The 13,597-nt window shown below is 35.6% G+C and overlaps 1 protein-coding gene across 6 annotated transcripts in view; it reads right to left on the bottom strand.

The window, feature by feature from the left end:
- Window positions 1–13,597, bottom strand: part of Fas2 (neural cell adhesion molecule fasciclin 2) — a 321,060-nt gene that overhangs the window by 200,596 nt on the left and 106,867 nt on the right. For all 6 annotated transcript variants that reach the window (XM_090412742.1, XM_090412741.1, XM_090412743.1 and 3 more), the window contains exon 2: window positions 6,205–6,379. In XM_090412742.1, the coding sequence (XP_090268868.1) occupies window positions 6,205–6,379 (175 nt within the window). The remainder of the gene's footprint in view (window positions 1–6,204; window positions 6,380–13,597) is intronic.

The following is a 13,597-nucleotide window of genomic DNA, read 5'->3' as shown; positions in this document are numbered from 1 at the left end:
GTACAACCTTTACATTTTCTTTATGTCAGTTGCCTGCACTAGTGATTCTAAAAATTCGACTCCCTTATTTCTGCCTATGTGGACCATGGACAAATATAAGGTTCACTGTCCATTTTCAATACTTAAACTTCTTGATTGGAAGGCAGTTTCATCTTCGTGTTTGTTCTTGAATGTTAATTGCTACTTCTTCCTTTCCTTGATTACTGCATGAATATAACATCTTTTACTTATTTAGTAAAATCGCCTGTGTTTGACTTAGTTTTAGTGATGCCAATTATGTCCATGTGATATTTTTCCAGTTCTGCAAGCTTGATTTCCATTAATACTCCTTATATGGCAGTTTCAAGTAGAGTGATGTGAGCACATTTCAAAATGGACAATAAAATCTGTGTCCCACAGAAGGTTCTAATGAAGAAGTGAAAGAACTGAGTCTTTAGAACAGGTTGACAGAGAAAATGGAAAAAAAGTGGTCCTTGGAGATCTAAACAGCAGAATAGGAAATGAATCTCATCTGACATACGAACATTTTATGAAAATTTGTAGAAAAAAGGCAAAGCTAATAATAATGGTAAGTATATGATGTATTTCTGTTCAGGACACGGACTAGTCATTACTAACATCATGTTCCAACAAAGACATGCACAAGTTCAAGTGAAGAGAAGACAAGAAAGAAAAGCATTATTCACTATATCATTGTGGATAGTGATATTGTACGCTCACAGACACGAGACCCTTCGACACTTCTGCACATGTCAAAAGAAGGAGAATCCATTCCAACAACAGGGTAATCAATCCCTATTGTGGGATGAGTGTTTATTATTATACATCAAAAAATTAACTTATCTTTTATGATCATTTGTAGTTTTTAAAGTGTTAACTATTGTGCTGGGGTGCTTAAGGGTCAAAGCTGTATAACTGAGAGGAGACCTCCACATAGCCTTTAAAGGAATGCAGAGAACCGACCAGGGCTTCTGACTTAATGTCCAATCCTCACCTTCTCGTGGTGCACCCTGTTGGGTATCTACTTTGATACTGAACGAACGAGGATGGGCTGGCAATTGGGGATTTAGCCGACCAAATTGTATTCTTATTGGTTAAACCAAAATAAAAAATGATGGTACAACATGACAAAATTTCATGCCGGCTGGGGCATCGCCCGGTTAAACCAGGCCCCCAGGGCAAACAGCGAAAAGTTAGCTACTGGAACAAATGTGAAAACAAACCCCAACTCAACATCACCAGAGTTAAAGATCGGTACTATCAACGTAAGAAGCCTGAATGGCAAAGAAATGGAGCTAGCTGAGGAATTAGATAAGTACCAGATCGACATAATAGGGGTGACTGAAACAAAAAAGACAAAAACTGGCGAGATCTTTCTGAGCAATAAATACAAAATTTATATTCAGGCAATGACAATCAAGGAAAAGAAGGAGTAGCCATAGTATTCAACACAAAATACGAGGCTAATCTTCTTGAATGGCAGTCAGTCTCAAGTAGAGTAATGTGGGCAAATATGAAAATGGGGAACTGGACAATGAGACTTATTTGTGCCTACGGTCCCACAGAAGGTTCTACTAAGGTAGAAGTGGAGGAATTTTTTGATGCTTTAGAAAAAGCAACTGACACAATGAAAAAGGAAAAGTTGGTCCTTGTTAGGGATCTAAATAGCAGAGTAGGAAATGATTGTCAGACATACAAAAATATTTTGGGAAAATTTGGAGAAAAGAGCAAAGCTAATAATAATGACAAATACCTGTTGGATTTCTGCTCAAGACATGGACTTGGTTATTACTAACACCATGTTCCAATATAAAAATGTGCACAAATTCACATGGAGAGAAGAGGCTAGGAATAAGAAAAGTCTCAATGACTATGTTATTGTTGATAGTGATGTTTTCTCCCTGGTGCAGGACACCAGAGTGTACAGAGGATTTGAAATTGGAAGTGATCACTATTTAGTCTTGAGCAGGATAAAATTGAATTTCATATTGAAAAGAATAACATAAGAAAGTTTTAAAGCGAATAAAAGTTGAGCAGCTCTCAGATGTGAACTGTAGACTAAAATACAGAAAGAATATTGAAAAGAAAATGAAAGAATTTGAGAAGAGGAATCAAACCATGGAGATTCAGTGGCAAACTCTGAAGAAAACATTGATTGATTCTGCCAGAGAGGCATGTGGTGAGGTTGTGTGCAAGGATAAAAAAATCAGAACTCCCTGGTGGACATAGGAAGTTAAAGAGGCAGTGAAGGAAAAGAAGAAAGCATATCAAAAGTTCCTGGCAAATAAGTCAGCTTTTGCTCTTACAGAATACAGAGACAAATGTAAGAAAGCTAAACACTGTGTAAAACTAGCTAGACAAAAGTCATGGGAGGACTTTGGCAAGAATATAGAAAATAAATATCAAGGTGGTAAGATATTCTGGAGGTTGTTGAAGAAGCTTAGGAATGGAGGAAAGAGTACTGTAAAAGGAGTTGGAGATGATAAAGGTGACATGAAAACAGGAGAAAAAGATATCCTTTAAGTATGGAGTAATTACTTTGAAAAACTGCTAAATGAAACAAGCAGTGATGATAGCACAGTGGTAAAAAAACACTGACCAGGCATGCAGTCGGGAATACATATCCATACTTGAAGTAGAAAAAGCCATCAAAGGCTTGAAATGTGGAAAGGCAGCAGGAGTAGATGATATTCGACCAGAAATGCTGAAGTATGGTGGTATAAAAGTCTTACAGTGGCTGCACTGCATAGTTCAGAAAGCCTGGACAGAGGGACAAATTCCCGATGATTGGAGTAGTGCTCTCATAGTACCCATATATAAAAAGGGAAATAAAACTGAATGTGAGAATTTCAGAGGTATTTCCCTACTGAGTGTTCCTGGCAAGATCTATGCAAGTATACTTGAGAAACGGTTGAGAAGAATTGTGGAAGAAAAGCTTGGTGAAGAACGAGCTGGATTCAGGCCAAATAGAGGCTGTCAGGATCAGATCTTCACTTTACGACAAATAGTCGAGAAAGCATGGGAATATAACAAAGATCTGTATTTAAGTTTTGTCGATTTGGAAAAGGCATATGCAAGGTGCCAAGAGAGAAGCTATTCAATACACTGCAGTTATATGGTGTCAATGGGGCATTATATCAAGCAATATTTAGTCTTTATTTGAGTTGTAAGTTAGCAGTTAGAATTGAAGGAAGTACAGGAAGATGGTTTAATGTTAAATCTAGTGTGAGACAAGGATGTACATCATCCCCTCTGTTATTCATTATCTATATGGATCACATTATGAGCGAAAGTGGTATTAAACCTGATATCAAAATTGGAGATCTTAATGTCAGCTCTTTGCTTTATGCGGATGATGTTATACTTCTAAATAAATCCGCTACAAGTCTGCAAGATTCTCTGACTAAATTGAATAGCTGTTGTAATAGATATGGTATGAAGGTCAGTAATAAAAAGACAAAGACAATGAAAATAGGCAGAATCATTGAAAATGTCAATTGTGTTGTGAATGGAGAACCTGTGGAACAAGTAAAACATTTCAGCTACTTATGCATGATTTTTACTGAAGATGGTAAATTAAATATAGAAATAGACAACAGAATCAGCAAAGCTGGTATGGTGGGAAGTCAATTGAATAAATTCATATGGAATAAGAGAGAAATTAGTCAGAACACTAAATTAGCTGTATACAAGACAGTGTTCAAGCCAGTTTTAACTTATGGATCTGAGAGCTGGGTCAGAAGTAAAACACTTGACCAAAGACTAGAGACCATAGATATGAGAGTCTTGAGAAAGATTAGAGATGTGAACAGATGGCATCAATGGCAATATCATATTAAAAACGAGAATATTAGGAAAGAACTTGACATTGTCAGCATCCAGGAATGCGTTAGCAGAGCTAATCTCATGTGGTACGGTCACTTAAACAGAACGGGCGAGGAAAGATTAGCAAAACAAGTGTTCTCTGCCAGGTTGGCAGGAAAACGACCCAGAGGAAGACCAAGATATAGGTGGATTGATACAGTACAAAGTGCCTTAGACGATAGAAATATAAGATCTGATAATGTTGGAGTCTTGACAAGTAACAGACTGATTTGGAGAAAAATTGTAGATAGGAAGTTAGTAATGATGTAATTTTTTCATGTAGTACTGTCATATCCTGTACACCCCTTGAGGGTACATGGCAGGAATTTGATGATGATGAACTATTGTGCTTGTATAACAGTTGAAAAATTTTACATATAAAGTACGTGATTTCGTGTGTTGGTGACCAATTCGTACATTGCCTTATTTCTTTCTCCCCTTCAACATAAATTGACTCTTCTTGGCAATCTGTCAACGACATCTCTCGCTTATGTGGTTGGACTATATCTTCATGCTGATTCAAGATACAAGAGTGTACACAGGATATGAAATTAGAAGTGACCACTATTTAGTGCTTAGCAGGATAAAAATAGATATTACACTGAAAAGAACAGTATGTGAGGAAGTTTAGAAGCTTGCTCTGGTTTCTTGACTAAAATAGCAGGGGCCTTGTTTAACTAGGCAAGGCCCCAGCTGGCATGAAACCTCATGCTGCACCATCATATTTGTGCTTGAAGTCAATAGAGAATACAATTTGAGTGGATACCTACTAATGGGGCACACCACGTGAAGTTAAGGACTGGACATTAGATCAGAAGCCCTAGTTGGTTTCTCCCCATTCCTTAAAGGAAAGGTGTCTCCTCCCAATTATTTGTCTTTTACCTTTTAAGTGACTCCAAAATATTTAACTTTAACTGTAAACTTTAAAAATTTAACAACCCCAAATTTAACTATATTGTAACTAATTTCAGCTATAAAAGTCAAATCATCCTGGTCTTTTATTGTTAATATAATATATTGTGTGTGTGTGTGTGTGTGTGCGCGCGCGCGCGAGCACACACACCTGCACACACAAACAAACCATATGCACATAATGACATCGTTATTGTATTCATATGAGGTGAAGACAAAAACATTTATCTTCACCACATATGAATCATATACTGACTTACCTGGTTTCTAATATGCAAATAGAAACTATTGTTGCCATTGAAATTTGAAAGAACAACATCAGATCCATTTGGAATAAGTATCATACAGAATATTTGCTATTGTGTTACAAACATACACAATCATGTTTGGGATTGTACATTAGAACAATTCTTTATGAATTGAGTTCCAAAGATCATACACAAAACAGCAACATGAAGTTAGTCTCATTCTTAGGTTAATTTTTTTTGGGGGGGGGAGGGGGATTAGAACAAATCTGTATGATGTGGCCGAGCTGAAAAAGAAGAAAAACACTCACTATTGGTAACAATGTACACTATCATCGCTGAGTGCAACATGAGCAGTTGGTAACCTATAACATTAATCTGGGAATGTTACTACGGGGAAACCAAACAATTTTTTCAAGCCACTAAAGCTATTTAAAATAAGTGGGATAGTGGTCTCACACTAGGTAATGAAAATTATTCAACGATATTCAATAGGCTGCAATGGGATTCAAACCAATAGTCATTATTCTGTTGAGACTATCTACCTGGCAAAGTTTTATAAAACAATTTCTGGATATATTCTCATAGGCCAAATTCATCAGTAGACTGGTATGCTACCCTTGCTCTGATTTAGTCTGCTCTTAAACATGCAGGGTATTCAAGTTTTATTGTAGCATTTTCAATAAAAACATTTCTAACAATTCTCCAGTTTTCCTTTGCCATGTAAAAGCAGCTACCATCATATATAGCTTTCTTTAAAAAGTTAAATTTAAAATAAGGTTTCTCTTCCAATTCTTAGTCCTGGCTTATCACATGTCTGCCAGCCTCATCAAGCCACACATCAATAGCATTCACACGTTTAATATGCAAAGAATAAATTTAATACAACAAAATGTTTAGAACTTATAAAATTCTTAATTATCTAAGCGATGACAAGAGGCCATCCCTGGAAGTTACGAAAGGAAACTGTGAGCAAGAGGATGCGGAGTGGTTTTTATGCATGGAGGGTGGTTGAGCCATGGAATGCATTGCCTGATGGAGTGAGAACGGTCAATGAGTGTATGATAGACTGTGTTTCTTAGGGGGTGACCTCCCACAATGAGTCTTTTGACTCCATGGAGGCCTGAATAATAATAATAATTATTCAAACTCATGATCTGACTTCTGGTGTCAAAATACTTACGCACTGCCATCTGATCTTAGCCACTGAAAACCTTCAAACATTGTTGGATCACCTCCTTCACCACGACATGTTAGTGCAAATGTATGATCAGGCCCTGCTGGTCGTCTTAAAACTTTTTCTGCTGGAGTGATAGCAAGTGATGGCTCATTTCCATGTACAAGGCAAAACAAGTGCACTATAAAAGAAAATAGGAAAGCTTTTAGCACTCAAATGGAATGACAAAATTTAGTAAATATTATGGTTAAAACATAAGTGAAAACAGTTAAACTGAAGTTTCCCCAGAGCCTATTTTAATGCACTTCCAATAAATATTGGAATGTTTTATAATATTTAAGCAAAATAAGTTAATATAAACAAAAGTGGGAAAACAGGTAATTCAAATCAGCCACATATTTGAGTTATGATTTAAGTTAAGAATCAATAAAAATATTTCAAATAATGAATATGGAATGAATGATGCAAAGATAATGCAAACTGCAAGCTATAGAAAACTAAAGATATCAACTACTCAATGATTTAAAGAACAAAAGGACCAGCAAAGTTTAATTTCTCCAACAGAGCAGGTCTCAGTTGCTTTTATTATTAAACAAGGTTAGCAACCAAACATGAACTATCATATTTGGGTATAAACTGTATCCAAAATCTAAGGGCATTAAATTTAATGACTTTAGATTTTGCATGCACCTTTGTTTGAAAAAGATCTATCCAATCATGCTGCTGATTTTAGAAGCATTTGTAAGAAATAAAAAGATTTATAGCTGAAGGTCAATTTAAATAGTCTCATATGGTGGTAGAGTTACTCTATTCTTCTTCCCTGCCAAATGTTCAGATTTTCCACCAAAATATTCAAAAACAGGTAGTCTGGGAATTAAGGGCTGATATCATGAAAAATATTTATGACAAGAGTAAACAATTTGATTTCATCTTTTGAAAGGAAACTCCTTAGAAAAATAAATATTTAGCCCACTGAATGAGAGGCTTAGATAAAAATAAGTCATATCAACTCTATAAAGAACCTACAATACCTAGTTTAATCAAGTTCAAAAAGTATTTCCAAAAAATACTTTTATACTAGATATTACAACTCTTGGTAAAAGACCAAAAACAAAAATAAAGAACAAGATGGATATATACCATAAGTCAAAATAGCAATATCACATTGCAATGCCTAAAGTGACAAGTGTTTAAACCAACAGGGTGTCGGAGGGTCAGTCTGGGCTGTAGAGTCATAGGAAGAAGAATCATGAAAAACCTATAATGAAATTAGTAAAATTAGAAACACCTGGGACTGATAAAGAGGAGAATAAATCAGAAGATGTTTGAGCAATGAACCTGGAATTGAGGGTTCTGAGGTGTGTGTGTGTGTGCGTGTGTGTGCCCCAAAAGCATCATTTCTCAAAATATGACCTATAGCCCACTAGTGGGTAGCATGGTTCCCCTTGATAGACCATGAGAATTTTATTAGTAAATATAGTATTTTTTTCTATTTTATTATTATTATTATAATTATTATTATAACTTTTTATTATTATAATATTTGACACCTCCAGGGAGGGCACCTACTCTACAACTCAGTCTCCTCCACTCAACCTCATCCACCACAAACATCATCTACACTAACACCATCTACCACCACCACTAGTATTACAAAACAAAATTACAAACATCCATACCCACGGCAGGATTAACCCACAGTCTTTTGGCTGGAGAGCAGATACGCTAACCACTAGGCCAACCAGGCAGCCTATATCTTAATTTGGAAATTTGCCAACAAAATGTAAAATACAATATTAAAAACCCTAGTAATTAAAAACATTGACACAATTGAACACAATTTCAAGAACATATGCATAATAGTATGCCACATGCTGTATATTCCAACAAGTGAGTGTACAGTGGTATGCAAAATCAAACATTGTGTGCATTTGCTAGGTTACACTAAAGAATGCACTAAGAAATCCTATCCTAATTTTCTACTTAAATATGTTAAGGTTGTGTATATCATGACTACTCCACAATTTTGCTTTTAAGGTTAGTATATGAAGGCACACTGCTGGTGGTAAAATATGACCTACTGATAAAGGATGGAGTATGGGGCTAGTGGGCTGCTAAATTACATGCTTTATAAAAGTAGGGCACGGCCAGAAAAGTTTGAGAAACACTGACCTAAAGAATAACTAACCAAAATTTCAAATGAAGACTTCATGGAGGCCACCACTCTTACTCTAACAAATGTTATTCCTACCTTAAATTCAATGCAAGATTTAAATTCACTCTGCTCTAGTAGCACATTTCCTGCTAACCCATAACTCTGTATACAAAGCACAAACAAAAGCAACACCAGCCTGATATACAAGGGAAATATCTCAGAACATTGGTCATAATAAGGCACTGGTTTCTTCAAATTTGTAGTCTTATAATGGCACTTTCAAGGAAACATATTTCATATGCTGCCTTAGAATTGCCATATGTTCCAAGGCAACATAACTGATACTGTATATTGTCTTAGTCATTTCATTATCTGCCTTAGGCAGTTTAGGCTCAGTTGTGTGTATGAAAGGTCAGCCAACTTTTTCATACTTCAAGTGTGAAGGAAGTTAGCAAATAAGTATGTATGTAACATCAAATTGTTACTCTAAGATGTACTGTAAAAATTTTATTTACCATTTAAACCTTTTTTTTCCTTATTGTTCAATATTATAGCTATGCACAGAATTTAAGGAAATAACTTAAATGGTTTGATACACATTTATAATCACGTGTTTCTTAAACGCACTTTCACATTAATTGCAATTTACACACCTATCCAGGTTTAAGAGCAGAAAAAAAATGCTGTGAATGAAACATCACTTATAAATTGATGAGCATGCAAATCAAGCTAATGGAAGAGGGATTCCACATGACCCAGCAATGGACCATTGCTATTCAACCTTTATGTTAAAAGTAATTTCAAAATGGACTGCAAACATTGCAGAGGGAAAACTTGGAAAAGACCCAAGATTTAGGTGGATGGATATAGTAAGAAGTGCCTTAGAAGACTGAAATAAGATCTGGCAATACTGGGGTCCTGACAGATAACATTAATTGCAGCAGAATTACACTGGGGAAAAAAAATGAGTCTCAGGGATCACCCTGAGACTCATTTTTTTTCCATTGTAGTTTAGGAGACAAGCTGCAAAGGTACTAAGGACAATCTAGTGGTTTGTGATGAGAATAATAACTGGATAAGATATATGTGATAGGTCTGCAGATCTAGTCAACAGGATTTGAAGAGAATGAAGTGGAGGAAGGATTTGAATTTTTATTTGGAATCATGGCTGAAGAAACTAATGCTATGAGGCCAACATATTATGGCTGTTAATTGCATGTGTTCCATTTTGCTTGTTTTGTATGAAAGATGAAAAAAAGCATGAGTTTCTGAAAGCATCATTGATACCAACAGCTATGGAAGCTCTGTTGGTACAAAAGGAAAATAACAAAATTGCCATTATGACTGAAATATCAGCCAAGAAAAATCTAAGGGCATGAAAGACCAAGGACATTTAATCAGGAGAGTATGGCAAGAGAAGTGGATAATAAAGGAAATTTTTCAAAGATCAAAATCCATCTCTGAAAGTTACGCAATGGCTGGCAAGATCAAAAAGCAAGTTTGTTTATATAAAGAATAATAGGTACATGGAATTCAGTACCTAAGAGGATGGTGAATGAGTTTTAGTTGTCAAATTTCTGCCTAAAGCAAACATGATGGAACAAGACTATGACCTGTGATAATAAAATAGCTATTATATATATGGGGGAGGGAACAAACATGTTACATAATGTATACAATGCATACTATATAAATAGCAACCGTTGAGGCCACTGAGCATTGGCATTTCCATCAGAAGAAATACATACAGCTTGAGTTGAGAATGACAACATGGATAACTTCAATTGCTCAAACAAGTAAAAAATACCTCAAACATTGAATACTGAACAGTTATGGTGGTTTGCATTTAAGAAAGAAAAAAAATGGATATGGAAGTTCAAAAAAATAAAATATAAATAACAATAAATATATAAAGGGCTTGAAAAACTGTACTAGTTCTTCAGTCAGGAACTGATGTGTCAGCCTCAGTGGAGTACCATAATCACCTAATGCATGTTCAATCTCAGACCTGGTCAGAACTGTAGTGTAATAGAATGGCCTTCTTCCAGCGTGGGTGTCCAAAGTGGTCAGCAAGTCCTGAGTGCTGCATTGGTGGAACTGGATATAGTCCTCATGTTCAGATATTCTGATCTTGGTTGTCCTGCCTGTTTGGCTGTAGCAAGACAGTTTGCAACTGCAAGGAATCTGGTAAGTCTAGGGGATGTGGCTTGGCTTTGGTGGAGCAGATAAGAGATGCCAATTTCTTATGTGGTCTGTAAGTTGTAAGGTTGTATTTCCTTAGGATATTTGTCAATTTTTCAAATGTGCCCCAAGTATATGGAATAGCAATAGATTTTTTTTTAATCTCTGTTCCGAGGGGGGAGGGATTTAGAGTTACAGGGTTTTAATATTTTGGGGTTTTGTAGCTATCGGCTAAGAAAGTGTTAAATATATGGTCAAGTTCAGTAGTTAGGCCACTGTTATCAGAACAGATTTATTTTGTCCTGTTATATAGGGTAACCCAAATTGTTGGGGGGGGGAGGTAACTGCTGGTGAATATGTACCTGTATGTGTAGGTAGGTTTTTTGTAAATGGAGAATGTTAGGGATTCATCAGGCTGGTGTGTAATTAGTGTCTAGGAATGAGAGACTTGTTTTCCTTTTCTAAGGCAAACTGCATATATATTGGTGAGATGTGTTAAGAAATTGTGGAGTGTATCCAGGCCATGTAGCCAAATGGAGAATACATCATCCACACAGTGTAGCTAGACAGTGGGTTTATATGGGGAAGAGTTTAAGACTTTTTCAAAAGGTCTCCATGAAGAAGTTGGCCAGTGTGGAGAACCCATAGCTGCATGTCCATGGGTTCCATGCATGTCCCCTATATCTGTTTGTAGAATTTTCCTTGCCAAACCTGAGTTCATGGTGAAATGAACAGGACTGAGACAGGGCCAGCGGAAGCGGGCATGCAGAGCATGTGGGCACTGCTACGAAGGGGGCTCCGCCGCTGGGGCACCGTTCATAAGTTCATTTTTAAGAAACAAAATTTTTATCATGAAAACAAAAAATTCTTAGAACGATCAATATTAAAATAAATAATGCCAGATACACCGAATAAAAATTTTAAAAAAATTGTATATTGCTGCCTCTTTGATCAGCCGGCTGTTTACAATTTTGCAGCGAGAGCAGGCTAAATGCTTGCCTACAGAATGCTGTGTGTACTGCAGTCTACCTAAAGTGAAATGGGGAACGGTTTTTATGTGCAGAAACGAATTTTCATACAAAACATTTGTTGCTAGTTAACCAGTCATATGGTACACATCTCAGTAGACTACTGACAGTAGCGCAGTGTGGACTATTATTTCGTCTGTGTCGTGTTGTGTAAAAATTTCTTGTGGGTATAAAATAGAAATAGAATCAAAAATTTAAAAAAAAAAAGTTATCCGGTGCACAAAATCATAAGCGTCATGCTCTGAAAGAAGTAGATGTTAAGAAACAAACTGGGCTCTTAATAAATTTGTTAAGATATTAAAATATTCTGATGCATATTGTAACCAACTCGATACATCAGAAATCAGAGTTGAAGAAGCACATCATCCAGTTTTCATGAAAGTACTATTTCAACTATTGAGCAAGATGCATGATTAAGTGAAAAACAGTTAGAAGATTTAGTTGTAGTTGACCATGAAACTACCACGTTGATAGTCTCTGTAAATTTAGAAGATCCAGGTGAATGGGGAAATATTGATGAAAAATTTTAAAAAAATTAGAGTTGTTTTAACTGAAATGGTGCCTGTTCAACAGAAAAATTTAATATATCTCAGAGATACATATGGTCATAAATTTGGCGACACATATTATAATAGAAAAATGGAAAACGGTGAGCTAGTGTCAAGAACATGGCTCATTTATCCCGAAACTTTAAATTCTGTTTTTTGTGCTTTTGTTGCAAACCTTTCGCACCTACCGAATCAAGTAGTCTTGTAGAAGGTTATAACGATTGGAAAAATCGTAAGTACAACTTTGCATAGACATGAGACTAGTTTAACTCGCATGAAAAATATCTTAAAATGGAAGGAAGTTGATAAAAATTTAAAAATCAAAACTAATATTGATTGCCAGACTCAATGGAAAAAAAACATTGGACGAGTGCTTTAGAACACTTGATTGAAATTATAAAATTCCTTGGTAGCCAAAATTTAGCTTTTCGCGGATAATCTGATAAATTTAGCTTTTCGCGGATAATCTGATAAATTATATGAAAGGAAAAACAGCAATTTTTTAAAATTAGTCTAACTGTTTGCGACGTTTGATCCCGTTATGGAAAATCATGTCGAGTAAAGACTGTCAAAATTAAATATTGGAAACCTTAAGTAATGCAATCAGGGATACAATTTTATTATCAATTCCAAAATCTACATATTATTCCATAATTTTAGACTGCACACCTGATGCAAGTAAAACAGAACAAATGACCATTATTATTCGCTTTGTTTCCTGTGACAATGGAATTGTCAAGATCAGGGAAAACTCTGTAGGTTTTGCAGATATATCAGATTCCACAGGACGTGGTTTATGTGCAACAATAATGGAACAACTCAAAAAATGGAACATTCCAATTGAAGATATGCGAGGTCAAGGATATGACAATGGGGCAAATATGAAAGGAAAAAATATGGGCTCCAAAATATGCTTTTAAACAAAAATCCGAGCATTTTATGTGGATGTGCTGCTCATACTCTAAATGTAATCATTAACGATGCAGCCGAAGTGAATGCAGATACAATTAGTTTCTTTGCAATTATCCAAGAAATATACAATTTATTTTCATTCTCTTACAAACGTTGGGCAATCCTTTTAAAGTTCGTAAAAAAATTAACATTGAAACAGCCATCAGAAACGCAATGGGAAAGTAAAATTAATGCAATCCGTCCTCTACGATATCAGTTACAAGAAATTTACGATGCACTTTTTGAAATTTTAAATAATGAAAATTTTAATAAAGAAACTCTCAGCATGAAGCACAAACATTATGTGCTAAAATAAAGGACTACAAATTTATTTGCTCTCTTATAACAGGGCATGAACTTAACAGAATAAACCCTGTGAGTAAAATGCTTCAAGACAAAAATATTACACTTGCTTTAGAATCTATCGAAATCTTAAAAATATTCTTACAAGAGTATCGATGAGATACAAATTTTAAAGAAGTTCTAAAATGGCAAAAGAACTGAGTGAAGAGGTGGACGGAGAACAAGAATTTAAA

This window comes from Typopeltis vanoorti, chromosome 23, assembly GCF_054136105.1.
Source record: "Typopeltis vanoorti isolate ZY-2024b chromosome 23, IOZ_Tvanoo_1.0, whole genome shotgun sequence".
NCBI classification, from domain to species: Eukaryota; Metazoa; Arthropoda; class Arachnida; order Uropygi; family Thelyphonidae; genus Typopeltis; species Typopeltis vanoorti.
This window is presented reverse-complemented; position numbering and strand designations above follow the sequence as displayed.